Genomic DNA, 26,985 nt, shown 5'->3' with positions numbered 1-26,985 from the left:
TTTAGTGCATGCTGCACACAGGACCTCGGTATACCGTCTCATCCAAATGACTAGCGTCCAGACCACCACTGAAGGTCTAGTGGTGGAGGGAGAAAATCCTGGCGACTGTGGGATTCGAACCAGTGCGCTCAGATTCTCTCGCTTCCCAAGGCGGACGCGTGAGCACTGGGCCAGCGCTGCACAGTGCCACTTGCCTTCCACTCTGGCGTGGACCTCACCTCTCTATCTGCTGCGCCATCCGTTCCTGCTCCCTGGCGTGGCGCCTCAAGCGATCAATGACGGCCTGCAGACGGGCACGCTCTGCCGCCCCGTGGTCCCTGATTGGCTGAGGGCGCTCCCTACGGCGGTCCCTGATTGGCTGACGACGGCGGAAGTCGGCTGGCCTGCCCCTGTGGCGGTAGGACACCGGGGGTCCCACTCCCCGCTGGTCACTGCGGACACGTCTCCAGTCCTGGGCCACCCGGTAATTCCCCTGGTGGAAAGGGGAAACCATGCACGTGAGTCAGCTTCGTTCATTCTTAATTAATTCCCCTGGTGGAAAGGGGAAACCATGCACGTGAGTCAGCTTCGTTCATTCTTAATTAATTCCCCTGGTGGAAAGGGGAAACCACCTAAGTCAGCTTCGTTTATTCTTAATTCCCCTGGTGGAAAGGAGAAAGCACGTGAGTCAGCTTCATTTATTCTTTATTCCCCTGGTGGAAAGGGGAAACCATGCACGCGAGTCAGCTTCGTTTATTCTTGATTCCCCTGGTGGAAAAGGGAAACCACGTGAGTCAGCTTCGCTTATTCTTAACCTGACGCAAACTGAAAAAAAAGAAAAAAAAGAGGAAAATTTACAACTGCTACAGCAAAAATTGATGGAATGATAAAGTCTTTAAAAGAAGGTGACGGGAAAAAACAAACGAAGCACTAAAATGGCAAAAACGGCCATACATGTAAAATGTTACATGTATGTGTGAATGTGTATGTGTGCGTGCCTGAAATCTGACTAAATGACACAGGAAACGAATGATGAGCACCCAATGGCAGCCGTCAGGTTGACAGCCTGTTGTGCAAATGACCCCGAGTTTGTAAAGCGCTTAGAGCTTGGTCTGCTACCGAGGCGCTGAATAGGTATTCATATCAAATCAATCAAAATCAAAAGACTGAGACGATTATAGTTGTTTGATCTTTCTTCATCCAAATAATCGCCGCTTCAGGGATTGCTGACTGACTGCGCACTCTGGGTGTAATCAGCGGGTTCTTGGGTTGTATGTTGTTGTTGTTGTTGTGTGATTTGTCGGCGACAACACCTCTAGAGCCAGTGGATGAGGTGTTCCACAAGCTTGAGCCTCTGTGTCGTGAAGATCGCAGACTACGTCTATTTCTGTCAATGCCGGCTGATTGAGGGGGCCAGTGCCAGCTATACCTCCATTTTCTTTCTCCGTCTAACAAGATAAAAACCGAAGAAGAAGAAATATCCACTGCAGAAATCTACCGACTGTGTGGTAGACAACAGAGCGCTCACTTTTTATTTATAACTGCGAAGTTAGTGTCTCGTGTTAACTATGCCGTGTGTGTTGAAAGCGTTGCACAGTGTGTGTCTAGAGTTCATAACCACGTGCATTTGTTGATAACCGTGTAGTTTGTGTGTTGTGTTGATAATTGTGTGTAGTTGGTTTCTTATGTTGATAGCCCTGTGCAGTTTATGTCTTATGTTGATAACTGTGTGTAGTTTGTGTCTCGTGTTGATAACAGTGTGTAATTTGTGTCATGTGTTGATAACATTGTGTATTTTGTGTCTCGTGTTGATAACAGTGTGTAGTTTGTGTCTCATGTTGATAACAGTGTGTAGTTTGTGTCATGTGTTGATAACTGTGTTGTAGTTTGTGTCTCGTGTTGATAACAGTGCGCAGTTTGTGTCTCTAACAGTGTGTAGTTTGTGTCTCGTGTTGATAACAGTGTGTAATTTGTGTCATGTGTTGATAACATTGTGTATTTTGTGTCTCGTGTTGATAACAGTGTGTAGTTTGTGTCTCATGTTGATTCCAGTGTGTAGTTTGTGTCATGTGCTTATAACAGTGTGTAGTTTGTGTCATGTGTTGATAACAGTGTGTAGTTTGTGTCTCATGTTGATAACAGTGTGTAGTTTGTGTCATGTGTTGATAACAGTGTGTAGTTTGTGTCATGTGTTGATAACAGTGTGTAGTTTGTGTCATGTGTTGATAACTGTGTGTAGTTTGTGTCATGTGTTGATAACAGTGTGCAGTTTGTGTCATGTGTTGATAACAGTGTGCAGTTTGTGTCATGTGTTGATAACAGTGTGCAGTTTGTGTCATGTGTTGACAGCCTTCACAATGGTCCTGGAGGCTGGCTAGGCTTTGAATCATAACTAAACTGTGTATACGTGTGATCGCGTGTGTGCATGAGCACGTAGTGTATGTGGCTGTTTAGTGTATCCGCGTGTGTGTGTGTGTGTGTGTGTGTGTACATACGTGTATCTGTGTGTTCGCTTATGTGTGTGAATGTTAAAGAGCAGAGGGAAGCGCCTCACCCTGTAATCAGCCATGCCTGTGGCCAGCATGTCGGACGCCTTGTAGATGAGGTCCCTGGCCACCGTTAGGTTTGTCCGTGCACTGCTCAGCATGCGCTGGTCACCAACACACACACACACACACACACACACACACACACACACACACGTGCGCGCGCGCGCGCGCGACGCTTACAGGTCAGCAAAACATCGGTCACACATTTCTAAGGATACATGCAGAAGCGTGCCACGAGCTCGCCTGAACACACACGCATCTTTGCACTCTGACAAGCATGTATGGACTTGCAGCCATATCCCACCCATCCTCGGCCATATCCCTCCCTTGGTCTCATCCAGTCCTTGGCCAACCCCCCCCGCCCCCCCTTCATCCTCAGCCACATCCAATCTTCGGCCATATCTACTGACAGATCAAACCCCTCCCATCTTCAGCCATACCCCATCCTTGGCCGACTCTTCTGTGTTCTGAGCTTCAACTCACACGTTCACTCCTATCTGCTGGGTGTTTCGTGTGTTACCGTCCCTCGCCCCCCAAACCCCCGCTATTTAGGCAGCGATACTTCGTTATCAGGGGCGTGCAATCTAGGTCTGTTTGTGTCTCCACAATCCACCAAATAAAAACATCGATCATGGGATCTTAAACGCACGTAATTGATGGTGTGGGTGAAGACACCCAGCGCAGCACTCACCATGTTCCGTTTGAGGTAAGCAGCCTGGGTGGAGGTGGTCAGCTCCCTGCCCAGTTTCTGCGCCGTGGAGTTGACGTGATACACCAGCGTCCTCAGGTCGTTGCGGGCAAAGTTGTCCTGGAACCTCTCTCTGACCTGCTGCAGCCTGGCATCTGCGGACTGGCCTCGTCTGCGGCAAAGATGTCAGGGCTGTGATTATCAGGACTGTGAACATCAGGACTGTGAACATCATCAGGACTGTGAACATCATCAGGGCTGTGAACATCAGGACTGTGAACATCATCAGGACTGTGAACATCATCAGGGCTGTGAACATCAGGGCTGTGAACATCATAGGGCTGTGAACATCAGGGCTGTGAACATCATCAGGGCTGTGAACATCATCAGGACTGTGAACATCATGGCTGTGAACATCATCAGGCCTGTGAACATCATCAGGACTGTGAACATCAGGGCTGTGAACATCACCAGGGCTGTGAACATCATCAGGGCTGTGAACATCAGGGCTGTGAACATCAGGGCTGTGAACATAGGACTGTGAACATCAGGGCTGTGAACATCATCAGGGCTGTGAACATCATCAGGGCTGTGAACATCATCAGGGCTGTGAACATCATCAGGACTGTGAACATCAGGACTGTGAACATCAGGACTGTGATCATCATCAGGACTGTGAACATCATCAGGGCTGTGAACATCATCAGGGCTGTGAACATCAGGGCTGTGAACATCATCAGGACTGTGAACATCATCAGGATTGTGAACATCATGGCTGTGAACATCATCAGGCCTGTGAACATCAGGACTGTGAACATCATCAGGGCTGTGAACATCATCAGGGCTGTGAACATCATCAGGACTGTGAACATCAGGGCTGTGAACATCAGGACTGTGAACATCAGGGCTGTGAACATCATCAGGACTGTGAACATCAGGACTGTGATCATCATCAGGACTGTGAACATCATCAGGACTGTGAACATCATCAGGACTGTGATCATGAGGACTGTGATCATCATCAGGGCTGTGATCATCAGCACTGTGAACATCACCAGGACTGTGATCATCAGCACTGTGAACATCACCAGGACTGTGAACTGTGATCATGAGGACTGTGATCATCAGGAACACCAGGACTGTGAACATCAGGAACATCAGGACTGTATTCATCAGGAACATCAGGGCTGTGAACATCAGGAACATCAGGACTGTGAACATCAGGACTTTATTCATCAGGAACATCAGGGCTGTGAACATCAGGAACATCAGGACTGTGAACATCAGGACTGTATTCATCAGGAACATCAGGGCTGTGAACATCAGGAACATCAGGACTGTGAACATCAGGACTGTATTCATCAGGAACATCAGGACTGTGATCACTGCCGGCATTCTCACGGCGCACTATCTACCGACAGGCACATGTGCTGTAAAACTTGATGACAGCAGGAAGCAGCCACAACCAGTCAGATCTGCCAGTGTTGACATTCATCTGGCAGCTAGTACTTCACACAAACACTGAGGTAACTGGTCTGAAGCTGGCTTTGCATGCTCATTTTGTGCAGACATCATTTTCCAGATAATGCATAAAACTTGCATCGTTTTGCAAATGAGATCATATCAACCAACCTTAAAATCATAAAATCATTCAGCATTTCAGACAACGTCTAAAAATGGGATCCACTGACTGCAATTTACTTTTTTTTTTTTTTAGTTTTCATTGCAACAACTGAAATGAAGAGTAAACATTGACATACAGCTTTGTTTCATGTTATGAGAAACACGTAAACATTGTTATCTTTTTCTAAACGAAAATTCAATCCTAAGATAACTCAAAATAACGAAGAATCCTTTCTGCATCACCAATAAAACTGCCGTAAAGATTAAACCATGAATCTAGTTTGACATCCACTAGCAAAATGAAATCGTTTGAAAACTGAAAAAAGTTCCAGCATGTTTACTGGCTTAGGAAACACATCTATGACCGTCCCACTCACCTTTTCAGATCATGAGCAGTACGCACAAGCTGTTGCGCCTTTCGCTCCTCGCTGTAGGCTGCTCGGATGCTGTCGTAGAGGCTGGGCAGGCTCACCTCGGGTCGGTCCAGAGAGCGAGTTGTGGGCCCTGTCATTCTGTGCTGGTGCGCTCTCATGTAGATGTCCTTGGTCAGCAGGGTGGCCCGAAGAATGGTGTCTGAGACACACATACACACACACACACACACACACAGAGTTGCCGCTAGAATAGTGCTATGTGTGCGTTTGTACAGTTGTTGTTTTTTTGTGTGTTTTTTTTGTTTTTTTTTTTAGATATCTGATACTTTTCTCCAGACATCTTCTGTTTAGGACACCAGTCATCTGTGCCTGATTACTTGCTTGTTTGCTGACCAGCTTGCTTGACTGTCGACGTTTTTTCTTGTGGAATCTAAACAGTACCAGCAATGCAATGTCGGGACTAGCAAGAAAGTGTGACGAATGTTGTCTACTTCTAGTCTATTGACATAAATGGGTGATTTCAGATTTAAAATCAGTTCAAATGCTATACTTTGCATTTATTTCTGTAATAAAAACCGTGACTCACCAGAATTCAACGTCCATCGTACACAAATAAACACACTGCCTTTACATTTGGGCTCATCGTTTTTGTTCGTTATTCATCACAGTTCATCCTTGCTATAATATTTAACTATGTGTCTATATAACTCTCTCTCTCTCTCTCTCTCTCTCTCTATATATATATATATATATATATATATATATAATAGTTATATGTATACATATATTCATAGTTATATATTGTTATATTTAGTTTGTACATAGTTATATATAGTTATATCATATAAAGGTAAATCACACAAAAAGGATCACCAAGCAAAACTTGTTGATCATGCATCAACTTCAAATGAACCAAAGTTCACCATATATATCACACACACAAAAATACCTAAACTCAGATTCACCCTGTACCAAACAGAACTCATAAAAACCTCATCATAAACCCAGATTCACCCTGTACCAAACAGAACTCATAAAAACCTCATCATAAACCCAGATTCACCCTGTACCAGACAGAACTCATAAAAACCTCATCATAAACCCAGATTCACCCTGTACCAGACAGAACTCATAAAAACCTCATCATAAACCCAGATTCACCCTGTACCAAACAGAACTCATAAAAACCTCATCATAAACCCAGATTCACCCTGTACCAGACAGAACTCATAAAAACCTCATCATAAACCCAGATTCACCCTGTACCAGACAGAACTCATAAAAACCTCATCATAAACCCAGATTCACCCTGTACCAAACAGAACTCATAAAAACCTCATCATAAACCCAGATTCACCCTGTACCAAACAGAACTCATAAAAACCTCATCATAAACCCAGATTCACCCTGTACCAGACAGAACTCATAAAAACCTCATCATAAACCAAGATCCACCCTGTACCAGACAGAACTCATAAAAACCTCATCATAAACCCAGATTCACCCTGTACCAAACAGAACTCATAAAAACCTCATCATAAACCCAGATTCACCCTGTACCAGACAGAACTCATAAAAAACCTCATCATAAACTAAGGTTCACCCGGCCATAACACTCACGCAAAAACCCAAAATAAAACCTCATCATAAACTGAGATCTACCCAACAAATCCAACGCTCTCCGCTCACGCGCTGGAACCTCCCCACTCCCCGCCCCCCACCCCCATCCCACCGGTCCCCTTCCCCCACGTCCCACCCCCACTCGCCCTCAGCCTCACCGTACACCATGTCGTTGGCCTTGGCGATCTCCTGCAGCTGCTTCCTGACGCCCATCATGATGGTGTAGCGCGTGCCGTTGAAGACGAAGTCGTTGCCGTTCTTCACGGCCCTCACGCCGCCACTCAACGCCTCCAGCACGTGCTGCATGGAGCGCAGCAAGGCGTGCGAGTGGGACCGGATGCCCGGTGACAGGCGGCTTTCCTGGGGAACACAGCCTGACAGTACGTATTGGACTCACTGATCTAAACATAGGTGGATATATATATATATGCCTTCTTTGAGCCCCTTTGCTAACTGAAGCCAGCGGAAGTGTTCAATCAGCCATTTTGCTACTCGTGTCAGTACAGCGCGAAGCGGCAACTTCATAATTACATGTAGCCGAGCGCTCAGCTGGCTACGATGACTGCTTCACGGCAACCTTTCACTTGCTCGCGGCGTTAGTTGAACTGACATTCCTGTGTGTGCCTCCACAACAAAATTGCGTTACTTGTCACTGTCCTGTTTTCCTGTAATAACTTTGGTAAATAAACCATTGGCAGATATCAAATCAAGACACATTTGCCATGTCGTGGGGGCAAGCATAACACGATATCATCGAAGATACACAGTTACAGCTCAGAAACTACCACCAGTAAGCAGATGACTTCTCAGCAGACTGACAGCCGGATACGAGTGTCAGTATGGCGTCCAGTTGGCTTCAGCTTTCATGGTCAATGAGCTATTCATCTATTTTTAGAGCAGTGGTTCGGACTTTGTTGAAAAGTGGGCAACGCGTTAAAGGATAACAACACCAGTTACATCAGCACCAACAATGACGACCAACAAAGAGAAGCAACACGGAAACAAACAAAAAGAAATCAAGCCTCAGTTGACGAAGCACATTCTCGCCTCCTCTCCCCCCCCCCCCCTCTCTCTCTCTCTCTCTGTCACTCTCACTCTTATAATCATATACCATCTAAGTACGTAGTTTTGATGTTTATAACATTATCTTTCTCCTTTCCCTCCCTCCATGTGTCCGTCCCTCCTTTTCTGTTGATCTCCCTCCCTCCCACTAAAATGTATACATGCACACAAAAACACACACAGATAGATTTACACACGTGCGTGCACACACACACACACACACACACACACCGATCAGCTGACGTCACGAACCACTCACCAGTCTGTCTGCCGCTGCCGGACGGCTGGGAAAACTGTAACGGCTTGGGCCAGAGTAATGTCCCCTGTGAGTGTAGGGGGCAGGACCACGTCCCCTGTCCCTGCCACGTCCATTGCCACGTCCCCTGTCCCTGCCACGTCCATTGCCACGTCCCCTGAGACGCCTGAGGTTCTCCTGACGTTCCCGTTGACGCCTGGCCGTCTCCTCATGTCTCAGAGCGATCTGACGTTCCCGTTCACGTTTGGCGTTCTCCTGGCGTTCTTTCTCGCGTTTCAGAGCCATCTGACGTTCTCTTTCCTGTCTCAGAATGTCCCACTCCCTCTGACGTCTGAGCTCGTCCTGACGTTCCTGTTCACGTCTGGCCTCTTCCTCGCGTTCTCTTTCACGTCTCAGAGCCGCTTGACGTTCTCGGTGAAGTCTGAGCTCGTCCTGACGTTTCCTGTCACGTCTGGCGGCTTCCTCGCGTTCCCTGTCACGTATGGCAGCAGCCTGACGTTCTCGTCCACGCCTGATCTCCTCCTGGCGTTTTCTGTTCATTTCTAAAGTCAGGCGTCTTCTGTTGAGTCTGTTCCGCCCGGAGTGTTCCCGGTTCCGCCTTTCCTCCTCACGCCTCCTGAAAAAACCAGCGTCCTGGTGTTGCGGCCTTGGAAGTGGTGCTCGTGCTCTTTGACGTCCTGTGTGGTAGTAGCGTCTTCGCTCGTCACCCTGGACATCTCGAGATCTTTGGCGGAAACCGCTCCGCTTCCTGTCACGTGGACGCTTGCCTTTGGGCCGCTTAGTTTTCTGGTCGACATTTTCTTCAGGCTGCTGTTGTGCGTCTTCCGACTCTTTGTCATGTTTCACTTTGACAGACGTTTCTTCGGAGGCGACGGGTTCGGCACTGTCATCAGAAGACCAGAATGAAAACAGAGACCAGAGTGACGACGTTTCGGGTTTGTCTTTTGTGGTTTTCTTGGCTGTCTTCTTCGTGGGGGATTTGCCTCTCTTTGATTTTCTCTTACCTTTCCCCCCTTTCTTCGCAGCTTTCTTTGGCGTTATTTCTGCCTGTGGGCGGGACTCAGGGGAGGGGGACGGGGAGGGGGTATCCCAATCAGACACCGCGTGCCCGGAGTGTCGCTTACTGTCAGTGGAATCGTCAACACCCTCGTCACCCCCTGAGAGCTGTGACGACCGTTGGTGTTCTGACTGTGAATGGCGTGATGGCGGCTGTTTCCGAGGTGACTGTGACGACCGCGAAACGCTCTCACCCTCTGTGGACGTTCCGGAAGAGCCTGCAGCTTCTTCAGACCCATCGTCTCTTCTCTTTGAAGGTTGCTCCCTCGCCCTCCCGGCCCCAGGCGATGCTTCCCTTCCCACGCCCCCCTTTCTGCCGCGGCGTCGTCTTTGGCCTGACCTCCCTCGGCGGCCCCGTGACCCCTGGCGACCCCTGTGACGTGAGCGATGACGACGGCTTCTGGACCCTCTGGAGCGTGACGTTTTGATGCTGACCGCGGGCTCCAGGACACAGTCTGAAACCACAGCCAGTAAAACCACAGTTTAAAAACTGCACCACCTTTTTCGTATCCCGCCAGCTTCATTCTTATCTGTTTAATGCTTTCTAGATATTCTGTAGACACTTCCACACCCCGCACGCTATTACGGCAAAAATGCAATGTGTGCTTATCACGTTCTACCCATTTATTGGTGCTTGATGAGGGCGTTCGAATACGATATTTGTTTCGGTTTGAACTGTTTGGGAATACTGTTTTTAAATGCAACTGTTTTGTCTTTGACGTTGCTATTTTGTTGTTAATGCTGGTGGTTGTGATAAGGAATCGAGATGATCACGACGATTGCAGTAAAGACATAGACTGCTATTCTGCAACTACAGCTGCTACTACAAATGCTGCTGCTGCTACAAGTAATACATATATGCACGAGGGATAACGCATTCAAGTCAGTTACACAATATTGCAGCGCAAGCTTCGATATTGTATCTCCACCATCCGAGTTCATCCCCTCTCCTTCCCCTTCCATCCCTCTCCTCCCCTTCACTTCTCCTTCCCATTCCATCTCTCTCCTTCCCATTCCATCCCTCTCCTTCCCCTTCCATCCCTCTCCTTCCCCTCACATCCCTCTCCTTCCCCTCACATCCCTCTCCTTCCCCTCACATCCCTCTCCTTCCCTTCACCTCTCCTTCCCCTCACATCCCTCTGCTTACCCTCACATCCCTCTCCTACCCCTCACATCCCTCTCCTACCCTCACATCCCTCTCCTTCCCTTCACCTCTCCTTCCCCTCACCTCCCTCTCCTTCCCCTCACCTCCCTCTCCTTCCCCTCACCTCCCTCTCCTTCCCCTCACCTCCCTCTCCTTCCCCTCACCTCCCTCTCCTTACCCTTCCATCCCTCTCTCCCTCTCCTTCCCCTTCCATCCCTCTCCTTCCCCTTCCATCCCTCTCTCCCTCTCCTTCCCCTTCCATCCCTCTCCTTACCCTTCCCCTTCCATCCCTCTCCTTACCCTTCCATCCCTCTCTCCCTCTCCTTACCCTTCCATCCCTCTCCTTCCTCTCACATCCCTCTCCTTACCCTCACATCCCTCTCCTTCCCCTTCCATCCCTCTCCTTCCCCTCACATCCCTCTCCTTCCCCTTCCATCCCTCTCCTTATCCGTTCACCTGACATAAGCACCACGTCAAAACAGGGAGGGAAGGATGGCTGAAAGGCGATGCAGGAACAGCAGATAAAAGCGTGACGGTTAATGTGTGGTATTTTCCTTGTGGTTCAGTCATTCTTGTAGTTTGTTGACTACAGCTGACCTTCGACGTTACCATACATATGTATGACCATAAGGGCGGCGAGTCTACACTCGTAGATTGCATTACTTTTTTTTTTAAACTCTTTTTTGTCACAACATATTTCTCTGTGTGAAATTCGTGCTGCTCTGCCCCAGGGAGAGCGCGTCGCTACACTGAGAGCGCCACCCTTTTTTTAAAAATATTTTTTCCCTGCTTGCAGTTTTATTTTGTTTTTCCTGTCGAAGTGGATTTTTCTACAGAATTTTGCCAGGGACAACCCTTTTGTTGCCATGGGTTCTTAACGTGCGCTAAGTGCATGCTGCACACGATCGTCTCATCCGAATGACTAGCGTCCAGACCACCACTCAAGGTCAAGTGGAGGGGGTGGGGGGGGGAATATCGGCGCCTGAGCCGGGATTCGAACCAGCGCGCTCAGATTATCTCGCGTCCTAGGCGGACGCGTTACCTCTAGGCCATCACTCCACACCTTAGGGAGGGGTTTAGAAAATGAGAGACGAGGTTGAGAGTGACGGGAAAGCAAATGACAGAGACAGAAGAAGAAGAGGGCGGGCGGTCAAGAGGGAAAGCAAGGGAAAATCACGGACGCGAAGAACCGAAGTGCAAGTCTTTAAAGTACGCCCCGTACATCCACAAACCATGTGCACGTCATTCCGATGAGACGATAAACCAAGCTCACGGATGCAGCATACCCTTACCGCACGTAAAAGAACCCACGGCAAGAAAAGGGTTGTCACTGGCAAAAATCTTTAGAAAAACGCACTTTGATAGTAAAACAAATACACCTGCAGATAGAAAAAAACAACAACAACAACAAAAAACAAAAACATAATAAAATGGTGGCGCTGCATGCTTTGTGGCGGCGCACTCACTCCGAATTTCACACAAAGAAATCTTTTGTGACAGAAGAGCAATGCAATACAATAGGTAGGTAAACAGAGACTGCAAGCACACACACACACACATGCACACAGACACACACACACACACACACACGACACAGAGACCCAGTCACCGTCATCGGTATCCACCTCACCACCTTCATGAACCATCACAGCAACACCGCCCCCCCCCCCTCACACTCAACCCATTGCATGCAGTGCAGACATAAAGCACACGGCACCCGGGGTGCTGGAAGCCCACCCCGACTGGCAGGAGCCACCAGATCTTATCCCCGTAATCTGATAGACACTGGCACCTCGCCTGTCTGAACCCTGGCGGCTCCCTGTCACAGATCAATGTTTTTTCTGCAGTGCCAAAGCTGGTGGAGGAGGATCGACCCGAAGGATTTAGCCAGTCAGCCAACACGTTGATAAATCAAACCTGCAAGTCATGACACTGCTCGACATCCGGTCATCAGTCACGTGACCTCACTGACAACGATCCCAAACAAGGTACGACACGAGAGAAACAGCGATTAAAACGTCAAAATGGGTAATGCCAACCAGCAACTGTAAACAACGTGGACAAGAAACAACATCAGTATCAGTATCAGCAAGCTCAAGGAGGCGTCACTGCGTTCGGGCAAATCCATATTATACGCGACAGCACATCTGCCAAGCAGATGCCTGACCAGCAGCGTAACCCAAACGGACTCACAAAACATTATAACGAACTCGGAAAAAACTCTTGACACACAGACACACACACACACACCGTATTATGATGTCTTTGTCAGTCTCTGTCTCTGTCTCTCCTTCACACACACACACACACACACACACACACACTGTAACACCAAAAGCACTGTGCGAAGACCTCATACCATCTCTCAGTCTCTCTCTGTCTCTCCCCCACCCTCTCTCTCTCTCTTGTTCTTACGATAGAAACATTAATAAACCCGGTTAGGAACTAGCTACACAAAGTACATCCCTCTTTTGTTATTTACAGATGTCATAGTTGATCCTAATGAGTGTAGAACAAAAAAAATGCATTACTTGTTTTCACGTTTGTGTGTGCTGCATTTGTACGTGTTATTTTGACACAGTGATATGAAAGATTGCCTCCCCTCCTTGTCCCCTCACCCCCACCCCTCCGTCCTCTTTTAACTTCTTATATATATATGACTGCGGTGTTTTCTCCCTCAAAAAGGTCGAGGTCAGTTTTTTTAAATACATGCGACCGTTCCAGTCTGTTTCATCTGCACAAAAGGCTTTAGATCCTGCTCATAAGACGTGTGTGTGTGTGTGTGTGTGTGTGTGTGTGTGTGTGTGTATGGAGGGGGAGTAAGGGTGGGGAGTTGTGCGATTGTGCTGCGTATGTTGGTAGGTGAGTGAATGGCTGGATGTGTGTGTGTGTGTGTGTGTGTGTGTGTGTGTGTATGTGTGTGTAAATGAATTGCCATGCTGAGGGTGGATGAATGTGTGTGTGTCAGTCCTTGTGTGTGTGTGTGTATGTATGTATGTGTGTGTGTGTGTGTGTGTCCGAACGCGCGCGCGAGTCACACACTTACGCACACACAGCTACACACACACACACACACGAAATGCTGACCCTCGACAACGGACAGTTTTCTATTTACTGACACAGAAAAATATAGAAAAATATTGAGTCCGGATTGTTTTCAGCATGTTAACCTTCGTTTCTGAAAAAAGAGCGATTTAAGACAGTAAGGGTGAACGACATGTTTCTTTCACTCACCACTCCCTCTCTCTTCTCCACCCCTACCTCTCTCTAATCACCCACCTGCATTTGGCTGTGGGTGAACTTCGTTCTTTGGTGAAGAAATCCTTTCTTTTTTTCAATTTTTGTTTTTCAAATTTATATAAGCTCAGCCACAATAAAGTGTGAACAAAGTACTGACCCGTCCACAACCAAAACTTCCAGTGATCTTCAAGTTGGATGGTCACATGAGTTTGCACGTGCTCTTTGCAAAAGATGTCCCGTGCGGGAAGGTGTAAAAATCACGTAAAGCACTGACTGGGTTCTGACAAAGGGAGAGAAAAGGGAAGGTGAAGGTCACGTGGGGAGGTGTGGTGTTTGGGGCAGGCAAGTAGTGGAAAGTCACTGAAGATAACAAAATGAAACTGGAAAAAAAAAAAAAAGATTATTCCTTGATACATAACCCGTATCATTCCTCTTTATTGTGTTGCAATGGTCATTTTAGTTCTTACTATCTGATGATGATACAGATGGAAACACACACACACACACACACACACACACAATGATCGAATTCGGCAGTCGAGCCTTCTTTGGACAGAGCGCGGTAAAAATGTCAATGGAAAAGTCGTCGTGGGGAAACAAATTTCATGCCTGTGAAAATCATTTCGGTGCAGACAAAAATTGTCCGTGAAAAACATGTCCATCGACAAATGACAGGTTTTTTTGTTGTTGTTTTTTTTGTTTTTTTTTGGGGGGGGGGTATACTTAAAAAAAAGCATTTAAAATCTTAATTTCATGCACAGTTACATACCCCACCAACATAATATACGTAACAACATAACACCACAAGAAGATAGTAGCATGGAAAAAAATGACAGGAAAAAAAGAGAAAAGAAGTCAACAACAAATATTATAAGTATGTTACATAAACTGCATTACCTGCTAATAACCGTGTTGAAGGGCCAGTGAACTAAGTTGCTGAATCATGCATCTTTTTTTCTTTTCTTTTTTTTTTTAATGTCATCACGTGTTGGCATGAAAATTACATGTACCTTCACGTTAACAGCATTACTGTTATAAAACATTCACTGTTTCCTTTCGTCAAAAGCAATGTCAGTGAAAATGGTGTGTGTGGCACGGGCAGGGGTGGTCTTCTGACCAAGTTGTCTCCCATCTTCTTGTGTATTTTTCAGCCCTTTTTAGTAATGATTTGGGTCGCATGCACCCACACGTACGCATACACACGCATTCATACACACGCACACATTCTCTCTGTCACACACGAACACACGACTTGACAAACATAAACGGGCAGGCAGATGGACAGACAGACATGGCGACAGACAGACAGACAGGTGGGGTCAAAAGGAAGAGCAGTGGCAGCAGAGGTCCATTATTGCTGTGTGTGAGGGTGACTGTCACCGCGTTCACACGGTGTTGTCTGTCACTGCACGCACGCACGCACACACACACACACACACACACACACATCTCTCTCTCTCTCTCCCTCAACACCATTTACACATTTCTGTCTCCTCCACCACAATACATGTATACAGCACATTTCACGGACATAAAATTTAATATTGTCAGTACATAATTATATTGTAATATAATACCGAGACATAAAATTCACCCTTACCATCACTACGTTCTGTCCACGTACTCCTGTGATGGCTGGGACGGAGGTAGGTAGTGTGAGAGACGAGGGGCGTGGCGGGTCACAGAGAGAGAGGGGTTGGGAGTGGAACAACGAGAGAGAGACGGTGGGAGGGTGTGTGGGGGATGGAGGGTATGTGTGTGTACGAGCACGCGTGAGAGAGTAAGAGAGAGAAAACGCGCCGCACGCCCACTTCTGTACGCGCTCTCTTACTATGTGTGTGTGTGTGTGTGTGTTTCTGCCTGTGACCTATTCTCTGGCCAAAAAAGATGGGAAAACGATTTTTTGATAAAGTCACCACACTGTCCCAGTGACCCGAACAGCATTAGTTCGTAACCTTTCTCTTTGTTTTCTTTGTCTTTTCTTTCTCTTTCTCTCTCTTTTTTTCTTTGTAACGAAAACCTCAGCTGTCCAGTCCGGAACAGTGGAAAATGTCAACAAGCCCACACGCCCTCCGACAGATCATGTGTCAACAGTGTACTGTTCTTCATACTGCCCTCTGCACAGACAACGGGGAGCATGAGTAGGCCTAAGTGACTCCAGGGAGAACTGTGAGATTGAGCATGCTTGACAAAATGAGCAGTCATAGCGCATTATCACACGTCTGGGTATCATCTGTGTGTGTGTGTGTGTGTGTGTGTGTTATGTGTGAATGTCTATTTTATTGACTCACTTGTGTAAACAAAGTGAGTCTATGTTTTAACCCGGTGTTCGGTTGTGTGTGTGTGCGTGTGTGTGTGTGTGTGTGTGTCTGTGTGTCCGTGGTAAACTTTAACATTGACATTTTCTCTGCAACTACTTTGTCAGTTGACACCAAATTTGGCATAAAAATAGGAAAAATTCAGTTCTTTCCAGTCATCTTGTTTAAAACAATATTGCACCTCTGGGATGGGCACAAAAAAAATAAAAAAAATGAAGCCTAATTATATGCAAACTGCATTTACTGTTATATTTACATTTTTTGTATTCTCTAAACTTGGCACTTTGATCTGATATTCTGACCCAACAACAAGAGCAGTCATTATTATCATTTTTTTTTTGTTCAAACAGGAACTTCTTTTGCTAAGCATGGAAGTTTTATTTATTTTGCAAACGTTTTGGTGCAGATAGTAAAAAAGGGAAATTACTCTGTAATTAATGCTAGGGGACTTAATTTGCTTTAAACTGATCTTTCTCATCTTAAACATTACATTTTGAAATTATACTCAATACATAAAAAGCTTGGATTTTATATATATATTTTTTTAAGTGTATCACAAGTGAGTCTTGAAGGCCTTGCCTCTCTTGTTTTTTTGTGTTTTTTTTAAATGTCTTTGATTTCTGTTTCTTTTTGGAAACAAACAAAGCTGAAAGAAACAGCTTGCTCAGTACGTTTCTCCTACAGTTACCAAGAAACTGTGAGTGAATGCTGGACTGAAACTGTGTAGAATACCAGAAGTCTGGATAATAATGATGGTACGTGCATAAGGTATTTAAGTTGTTTGGGTTTGTGTTTTTTTCATTCATTTTCTATGTTTATTTCAGATCACACACTGAATACGACCTCTTACCGATACGAGCTGATCACGCCGAAAGGACAGACTGAAAAACCATCAGCTGACTTCGTTGTCTCTTGTGCACTAAGTGGCTGCCTATTTTCGGTAATGCGCAAAGTTAAATTGCTTGCCCATTACCGGTAATGCACAGCTTTGAACGTTTGCCCGTTACCGGTAATGCACAGCTTTGAACGTTTGCCCGTTACCGGTAATGCGCAGCTTTGAACGTTTGCCCGTTACCGGTAATACGCAAAACCTTACCCATTACCCGTGACGCGCAAGTCACTTTGCTCATTAACAGCATTGGGCAAAATCTGTTGCGAATTACCGGTAATGTGCAGATTATCGCTATTGAGCACGACATATATATATAGGTAAATGATAGTGACCGGTATCTGACCTAAAAGGCACAGTTTCTCTCCAAAAGAAGTGCTTTCCCTTTCATTTTTTAAAGGAACTTTCACTACCCCCACCCTCTTTTTCTCTGTCCTGTTTTTCTTCTGCATAGAGTGAGAGGACAGACGGACAAAAACAGACGCCGGGTCAAAACACAGAGATACAGACAGACAGCGAGCAGAGAAGGAACAAAAAATCACAAGGAAAAACAGGCATAAACAGAGAATATCTATTTCATTAAAGAAACCCCGTTTAGATACGATGTTGATGAGAAAGTAATCCATACACTGAGTGAAATTGTTTGTTCGGACTTTACAGTTGTTACTAAGAGTTCTGCCACCATTCCTTAGACAAGGCATTCATAATTACTAAATATTAGTAGCCAGTTTCACACACACACACACACGGATACTTCCTAAGATACATTTTCTTCGAACACAAAACTCATGATACAGTACACAGTATAGTCCACAAGAGTTTAAAAGTTTCTCACATGCTACATCTGTGTTACTAAGTGGGTGAGGAGACAGACAAGATACTGGAAGAAATATTTTTTTGCGAGTTCAGTCTTCAGTCTCTCACTCTCTCAGTAAACAAACAAAAAAACCAAAAAAAAACAGACAAGGAATTTTTCCCTGAGCCAATTATAATTATTGAAACCAAATAAAAAAAAAAAAATCTTTCATTCACGCTCTCTTCATCCTGAAAAAAAATCTTAAACACCGGAACAAATGTCTTAACTATCACAAATAACTTTCTTGCAAAAACCTGATGATCCAGTCCCAGGATCGCCTCAGTCCTAGGCTGGACAGCAGCCTACTCACAGTAGTGTCCACCCCACTCACTCGTGGGAAAACTCGGGCACCTCCTCAGTGAACATTCCAGTTCAAGGTCCCTCCACTCCGTGGCCAGTCACATGGAGCCCTGACAACACTTTTTCCAGTCCTTAGCTCTCGACACACTCCATTTGAATTATTCCTTCTAGCTAATTCTCAATGTTCCCTTATTTTATTTTATTATATTTGTTATCCTTTCACACCACTCATGCATTCATACAATTTTCCAATTAACAATACAATATTCATTCATGAGTCACGTCTTATAAATTACACAAATACACAAAAAAAGTATTGATTTATCAAAAAGCAAACATTTCAAAACTAACAGCAAAAACTACTATATTCACAAACTATTCAATCATTAGTTACATTTCGAATAAACAATAAAATAAATTTTCCCACCTGATGTTCGGAACATTCAAGGCACACAGACCACATCACCCGAGCTCTGATGCATTCAGACTGACGTTACAGCACATACATATACGCACACACACACACACACATGAACATGCACAGCTCACGATTCACCCACACTTACCACGTGCAAAACATTTTCATACAGGTACTCGAAATGTACAAACAAAAATTTCGTTCTTCCTCTGGCCACAGGCATTCGAAACTCGCTCTGTCACAATCTGTTCAGTAACAACAGAAACAGAAGTAGCAACAGCAGTTGCAGTAAAGAAGTAGTAGTAATAGTAGTAACAGCAGCAGCAGCAGCAGCAGCAATATCTTCTTCTTCCTTTGTGGGCTGCAACCCCCACGTTCACTCGAACATTACACGAGTGGGCTTTTACGCGCATGACCGTTTTTACCCCGCCATGTAGGCAGTCATACTTCGTTTTCGGGGGTAGCAGCAATATCAGTTTCGGCAGAAATATAACAGCGGTAGTCTTGTTGTTTCTTGTTTGTACCAATTCCACGTACTGTTCAGTCAGATCAACCTATGTGGTCATGTCCCACGTACGAACAGTTTCAGTTTCAGTTTCAGTAGCTCAAGGAGGCGTCACTGCGTTCGGACAAAACCATATACGCTACACCACATCTGCCAAGCCAAGCAGATGCCTGACCAGCAGCGTAACCCAACGCGCTTAGTCAGGCCTTGAAAAAAACAAACAAAAAAACAACAAAAAAACACACACAAAAACGGGGGAATAAATAATAGATAAGCTTGCATAAATAAATAAATAATAATTATAATATAGAAAAAGGTAGTAGTAATAATATTAGTAATACTAATAAAATGATAATAATAAAACATAAATAAATAAATAAACAAGACAACAATGGTGATAAATAAGCGAATAAATGTAAAACATGAAGACACACATTCACACATACACCCACACATGCATAACAGAAATGCACCAAACGTACGAACAGTGTAGCGGGTGTCGTAACCACTGCGCCACAAGCCTCCCTTCACCGTCACAGGCCGGGCAAATCACGCCACTCGCTCACCTGAGGGGCGAGGGGGGCAGGGAGGTGGAGGGGGGGTCGAAGAGAGAATAGAAAGGGCGAAGGGAAGGGGTTGGCGTGGGGGAGGGGGGTGGGTGGGAGGGGAAGGGGGGGGGGAACAAAACACATGGGGGTCCTTAAACACACGCACTTAAAGAAGGGAACGGATATTTGGGGGGAGAGGTGGGGGTGCAGGGGATTTTTTTTTAAAATAAATGTTTTATTCTATAAAAAGGGGTAGAGCAGGTAGGGTGTGTGTGTGTGTGCGGGGGGGGGGGGGGGGGGGGGGGGTCGGGGGTGGTGGTGGAGCGAAGGGGGATGTAAGGGAGGGAGGAGGTGCGTGGGTGGAAATCCCCACGACAGCAAATCCTGTTTCACACAGTGCGTGTCCCCCCCCCCCCACACACCCCTCCCCATACCCCACCTATACCCCACCACACACACACACACACACACACACAGCCCCCACACCAGTGTCCACTCCCCTCCCCGCCAGGCGGGGTTGTCTGAATGAACATGACAGAACAAGGCCACACAGCACTAACAGTCTTCTTTGGAGCTTTAAAGGGACAGTATGGGGATTGATGGCGAGAGGAGGGGGGGGGGGAGAGGAGAGGGAAAAGAAGAAGGAATAGAAGGACGAGAATGAAGAAAAGGAGAAAGAGAAAGAAAGAGAGAGAGAGAGAGAGAGAGAGAGAGGGAAAATAAGAATGAGGATGAGGATGATATGAGAACAACAAAGAACAAAAGATAACACACACACACACACACACACACACACACAGATGCGGATGTTTTATTCATATGACGGCCATTGCCCCTCATGAAGCACAAACAAGCACAGTCACTGAAGAAAATCATGAAGTTGCAACAGATCTCAACGAGAGAGAGAGAAGAGAGAGAGAGAGAGAGAGAGAGAGAGAGAGAGAGAGAGAGAGAGAGAGCCTCTAAACACACACACACACACACAAACACAAACACACGCAAAATGGCGGAACCTACTGGCAGATAAATTTCGCCTGCTGTGAAAGTTTCTCTCGGTGATGGGGAAAATGAGAACCAGAAGTTTCGGCGGTACTGCGACGCGAAAGACACTGACTCGAACTGCAAAACAGCATGCTGAGGCATCTGTGGATGGTGCCTCCAGTTCAGCAACAATGCCAACCGAGTCCGACCGGCGAGACAGGCAACGGCTGAGCGCAACACCTTCGCCGACCGTGGAGCAATCTACCGCGGACACTATAAAGGCATCAACTTCTGCGGTGTGTGGGAGTACGGATGCCATTGCGGAATTACGAGAAGTGATTCTGACGCTGTGTGACCGCATCACACTGCTCGAGGGTGCGGTAGAGCAACAAAAGAAAATAATTGAAAACAACAGATTGGCTAGTGTTCCCATGGAAACCACAGGGACACAAACTGACTCCTGCCTTTCAACAGCAACACCAACACCAACAACATACGCAGAGGCAGTGAAATCGCATCCCTGTGGCACTCCAGAGCAGCTGTCCACATCGAAAGTCCACATGTTGCCTAAAGGTAGGAAGACTGCAAAAGCAATAAGCCTGAATCGAGTGGAAAAAACAACTAAGCCCAAAAATGACGTCAAATTCTCATCCACTCACGACACTATCAATGACGCAAAACCCAAACAAAAGAAACTTCTCAACTCAAAAAAGAAATCAAATGACAACGTGCAAGAACTACCGAACACCCTGCTTCTTCACGATTCAGTCATGAATGGCGTAGAAAAAAATCGGCTTGGACACTCATATTGGTTCCATGCATCAAAGAAACGAACCCCCACATTGAGTGCTGTGCAAAAATGCCTACAAGAACTTGGCTCTGAGGGACAACAACCCGAAGCAGTGGTCATCCATTGTGGCATAAATGACCTGAAAACAGCTGATCCTGAAAAATCATGCAAATCTTTAGTGCAAGTCTTAAAGGACACGGCGAAAAAATATCCAACAACGAAAATCGTTGTAAGTAAACTTACTGTCGTGAATGACGAACGAACAGAAATGAAACGTCAACTGTATAACGCCATGCTGACTTCATATCTGTATGACGTGAAGAACATTTCCTTTATAGAAAACACCAACATAAAACATCACCACCTGCGGGACAAGTTGCACCTCACCAGGAAGGGGACCAGTCTACTAGCAGGGAACGTGGGGCGCGCTGTCAGGGACCTGCTGTGGGAGACCCCCAGGAGACCTGCCCGACCAGCGCAGCACTATCAACACCACGCCTACCCCGCCTTCCACCAGCCTACGTGGTACAACCCATTCAGCAACCTGATAGACTGGTCATTGTACTGATCACCAGGAGAACTTTCACTTGTGTTCAGATCTGGTTTATTCCCACGTGAACACCAGGACGCTCTGCTGTGTACTGTTCGACTATTTTATCTCTGTTCTAAACACTATAATCATTAGTACATACTCATTTAGTATATTGATTCATAACCTACCGATTATTATTATTATTATTATTATTATTATTATATATATATATATATATATATATATATATATTTAAATTCCTTTATTATTATTATTTTTGGTATTATAGTTTAATGTATTTTTTTGTGTTGCGTTAAATTAGTTAACTTTTTGGAACTGTGATCAACAATAGACAATCACTGAACTTTCTCGAGCAATGACGGTCAACAACAACCTAAATGTGTTTCAGTGGAACTGTCGATCTATTGGTACAAACTGTGATCACTTAGTGCAGCATCTGGCGAATCATAATTACCAGTTGCTAGCCCTTCAATCTCTAAATGTAAAGCGAGATAAACTTCCTAAATTTGATCACTATTACTTTCCGCCATTACATCAGAAGGTGGATACCAATGAGAAAATCAGCACAGCTATATACATTCGAGAAGGGGTCAAGTACACTCCATGCCCCAGCCCCGTTCCACCAGATATACCAAATATTCATTCTTGTGCTGTAAAAGTCCAGTATAATTCTTCACTCTTAACTGTCATTTCTGTATACCTACCTCAGGGTCCAAATGACTTTAATACAGAGTGGATTCGAACATTACGGACAGACCAGGACAAAAAAGTTCTCATCACGGGAGACTTCAATGCACACTCGCCATTTTGGGAGAAAGACTGCCAGTCGATCACTAGCAATCGTTTTATTGAAAACATTGTAGATACTTCTTTATACCTACTTAACGATGGCAGAATAACACGGATACCAGACAATCCAAGTCATAGAGCAACTGCCATAGATCTCACTTTAATCTCACCAGATCTGGCACCAATATGTGACTGGAATACACTGGATGATACTCTTAATAGTGATCATTTGCCTATTATAATAAGACTTGAATCTAAAATGCCTCAGTCAATAGATCCAAACGAGGATAAGATCCCAAAATATAATTACCGACATGCGAACTGGGATAAATTCACAAGTTTACTTTCATCGTTTCAAATTTGCAACATAAACGATACAGACATCAACAGTTTATATTCGACATTTACAAATGTAGTCATCACCGCTGCAAATGACTCTATACCCAAGTACAAATCGGTTAAAGATCATAAGCACTCTGGTAATATCTGGTGGAATGAGGCTTGTGAAGCAGCAAAGAAAGAAAAGAAGTCAAAATTCAAAATATACTTAAAAGTACAATCCATCCCAAATCATTTAGAGATGAAAAAGGCTAAAAATAAAGCAAATAGTGTTAACGCACAAGCGAAAAGGCAGTACTGGTCGTCTTTCTGCACAAATGAAGTTTTCAATCACAAAGATATGCAAAAGGTATGGGAAAAACTAAAATCAATGAAAAATGGAATATATTTACCACAATGCCCAATTAAACTGGACCATACAGATCTACCTTCAAATATTGAAAAGGCAGAAGTTTTTGCTGACATGTTTGGTAATCACAGTAGAATCACTGGTTTGTCAGAAGAAAATAGAAAGTTCAGAGAAAGCCAAGAGAAAAATGAAATATACCAAGGTTCAGAGAGCGTAAATCACCTATATATAAATAGTGAAATAACACCAGATGAAATAAAGGAATGTCTCTCAAATCTCAGCAGCAAAAAAACAGCAGTTGGTTTAGACGGAATTTCAAACGAAATGTTGAGACATTTGCCTGGAAATTTGACTGATTTCTTACACTTAATTTTAAAGAAATGTTGGTCTGATGGTGACATTCCTCTTGTATGGAAACAATCAATTGTTGTCCCAATACACAAACAGGGCAAACGCAGAACAGATAAAAACAGTTATCGACCAATTGCCTTAACATCGCATGTATGCAAACTAATGGAAAAAATTGTTCTAAAAAGACTTGTTCATTATTGTGAGAAGCATAGTGTAATTCCTGTAAACCAAGCTGGCTTCAGAAAAGGTAGATCCTCCACAGAACATCTAGTCAAACTGACTACACAGGTAAAGCAACAGTTTGCAAGGCGAAAAAACGTACTAGCGACTTTTTTTGATGTGAAAAAAGCATACGACCAAGTGTGGCACGCTCGACTTTTATATAAACTGAAAAATATCGGTATCACAGGCAACATGTATGATTATATCAGAAGTTTCTTATCAGATAGATTTATACAAGTAAGAATAGGAAACACCTACTCAAACCCCAGACAATTACATATGGGGTTACCACAAGGATCAGTAATTTCGCCAATTTTATTCAATATATTATTAGCAGATCTACCTAACAAGCTAGCTAAAGATACAGTCTTGGTTCAATTTGCTGATGACATTTGTTTATGGATGAAGGTGACAATGAAAAATAAAACGCCTACTAGGACACTGAATTACATAAAGAAAATATACCAGCAGGAACTTGATAAAATCAGCAACTTTATGACGGAAAATGGCTTATCATTGTCCTTAGAAAAAACAAATATGATGCTATTTAACACAGGATCAGACCCAGAAAAGCTCCCTGTGTTTACAATAAATGGTTCTATCATCAGATATACACAATATGTTAAATTTTTGGGAGTTTATATTTCTTCAAAGCTTTCGTGGAATTATCATATTGACTATATACTAAACAAAGCAAGAAAAGGTCTAAATTTCCTTAAAATAATTTGTAAACAGCACTGGGGGCAAGATACCAAAGCGTTGATATCTCTCGCAACCTCTCTCGTACGTTCACGCTTGACATACGCTCAAGAGGTATTTTTCAGTGCTCCACTGCATTTGTTAAAGAAGCTGCAAAGCATCGATTGTAAGGCTTATAAACTTGCTCTAGGTGTGCCCATTCTTACATCAAATTTAGGGACCTACAGAGAAGCAGGTGTTTTATCTCTTGATGAACAAAGGAAAGCTTCAGCCGCGAAATTCGTTATCAAATCTTTAGCATATGAAACCTTTTCAAAAGAAGAAGTTAATTTAAGTTCACAAAAAGATTTTGCTAAACGAGCTAAGACGATACAGTCTATGACATCCATCAATACATTTGCATCAGATATCATTAGTGCTACGGAATCAAGAGACAAGCAAATTGCAAAAATACCTACTTTTTCACCAGTCCCTGAATGGGAGCAGTGTAAAGCTACCTTTGACATGGATTATACAGATTTATCCAAGAACCAGTCACCATTTTTGTTAAAACCTGAAGTGCTCTCCCATATAGAAAATCAATATTCTAATTATCTAAAAATATACACAGACGGATCTGTTCTAGAAGATGGTAATTCAGGAGCGGCTTTTGTAATTCCTTCATTTAGATTAGAAAAATTATACTATATTGGTAGACAATATTCCATTTTCACAGCTGAACTTATAGCCATACTTATGGCCTTAAATTATATTTCAGACATTCCGAAAACTGTCAGTGAAATTCTATTATGTGTAGACTCGAAGTCAGTATTAAAAGCTATAGAATCTCCAAATTCAAAGAAGCGAATAGAGATGACAATGGAAATAAAACATATTATTCACCAACTGACAAAACAGGGCATTAAATTAACTTTCTGTTGGGTACCTTCGCACTGTGGAATATCTTCAAATGAGTGGGTAGACCAAGCAGCTAGAAGAGCAGCACGTAATTTCGAAGGCGCAATACAACTTGACATCCAGTTAGATCTACATGAATACATTAGTTGTATAGAAAATGTCTCTAGAAATCGATTTAAGAAATTACTTATAGATTCAAATAATCAATATTACCAATGTTGTGTAAACACAAAGAATGCAGCTAATCCCAAACATTTTCTAAATTTGACACCAGCAGCACATTCAAGACAAATTACAAGTCTAATGTACAGAATTCGTTTAAATGCCTTTCGTACAAAATTTTCTAAAAATATAAAATGTATATGCGGTAAGCAAATAACTGTAAGTCATCTACTCATTCATTGTCCGAGCATAAGACCGTTAATTCCTAAAGATGTAGTTGATGACTTTTCTTCCAATATTTCATTAGCCACTGAAAAGATTTTGAATGATTATTCATTGCTTAGAATGTTTTCGGAAATTTTAAACTCCAGTCCAATTGGTATCCTCCTTTGATGCGTTATAATTAATGTTGTTATTTATATTTACATTGTTATAGGTTAATACTTGTTGATATGCATATACATATTCTCCTTCCCATGCCACCTCATTCAATACACACCACAATCTCTTTAGACCTTTTTCTTATAATATACTTTTCCTCTGTTACATAACATGAATTTTTTTTTTTTTTTTTTTTTTTTTAAACACTAATATTCACATGCATTCCCTTTCCTTTATCCACTTCTTTACTCCTTTCCGTCTAAAAACACTTATAGTGAATAGACGTTAAACTGAAGATAAAACAAACACACACACACACACACACACACACACACACAAACGCGCGCTCACAAATAATATGTGCGCAAGCGCACGCGCGCAATAGCTGCATGGACCACGACGAGATGCGAGGCACCATGATGAATGTTTCTTTGGGACAAAACCTCCATTCTAATGTCAAACTGCATGTCAGATTGTTCCCATGCATGTTCCAAAATGTCAAACGTCACGAGTCAAGTCCATTCAACCTCTCTCTCTTTCTCTGCCTCTCTCTTTGTCCCTGTCTGTCTGTCTGTCTGTCTGTATCTCTGTTCCCAGCTTCATCACATACACATGCATGTATGCATGCATATGAGCAGGAGGGGGTGGGAGACAGAGAGACAGACAGACATATACTAGAGAAAGTGAGCGAGAAAGATACCAGAGAAAGAGTGACAGACACAGCAAGAGAGAGAGAGAGAGCATGGCAGAAGCGCAGCAACATCAACAGAACCGGAAAGTGAATGAACCAATGTGTTATGAAGGAGAAGATTCAAAAGACATCAAGAACTGAAGCCCCTGTTTGACATTTCCAGCCATGGAAAAAACGAACAGTCAGTGCTAATATATATATTATTTTCATTTATTCATCCGTTTTTCACGCTGGCTCAGTGGTAATATGAAGGTCGTGCACACGCTTTCGTCGGGAACATTTCGTCGGGACTCCCCGGTTATTTTTGGCGAGAACCGCGTGCATATGCGCGTCTCCATCGCCGGTTTTTCTTGGCC

The 26,985-nt window shown here is 44.2% G+C and overlaps 1 protein-coding gene across 2 annotated transcripts in view; it reads right to left on the bottom strand.

The window, feature by feature from the left end:
• LOC143298800 (uncharacterized) overlaps nt 1-26,985 on the bottom strand; it is a 70,118-nt gene that overhangs the window by 28,458 nt on the left and 14,675 nt on the right. Inside the window, exons 2-8 of one of the 2 annotated variants that reach the window (XM_076611781.1) lie at nt 8,312-9,662; nt 8,155-8,281; nt 6,992-7,193; nt 5,217-5,412; nt 3,220-3,388; nt 2,534-2,629; nt 219-472 (exon numbers count right to left, since the gene is read on the bottom strand). In XM_076611781.1, coding sequence (XP_076467896.1) covers nt 219-472; nt 2,534-2,629; nt 3,220-3,388; nt 5,217-5,412; nt 6,992-7,193; nt 8,155-8,281; nt 8,312-9,662 — 2,395 coding nt within the window. Of the gene's footprint in view, nt 1-218; nt 473-2,533; nt 2,630-3,219; nt 3,389-5,216; nt 5,413-6,991; nt 7,194-8,154; nt 9,663-26,985 lie in introns of both variants that reach the window. The other variant, XM_076611772.1, reaches the window with a different exon arrangement.

This window comes from Babylonia areolata, chromosome 2 (genome assembly GCF_041734735.1).
Source record: "Babylonia areolata isolate BAREFJ2019XMU chromosome 2, ASM4173473v1, whole genome shotgun sequence".
In the NCBI taxonomy this organism is placed as follows: domain Eukaryota; kingdom Metazoa; phylum Mollusca; class Gastropoda; order Neogastropoda; family Buccinidae; genus Babylonia; species Babylonia areolata.
The sequence above is the reverse complement of the archived record's forward strand: the minus strand, read 5'-3'. Positions and strand labels throughout refer to the sequence as shown.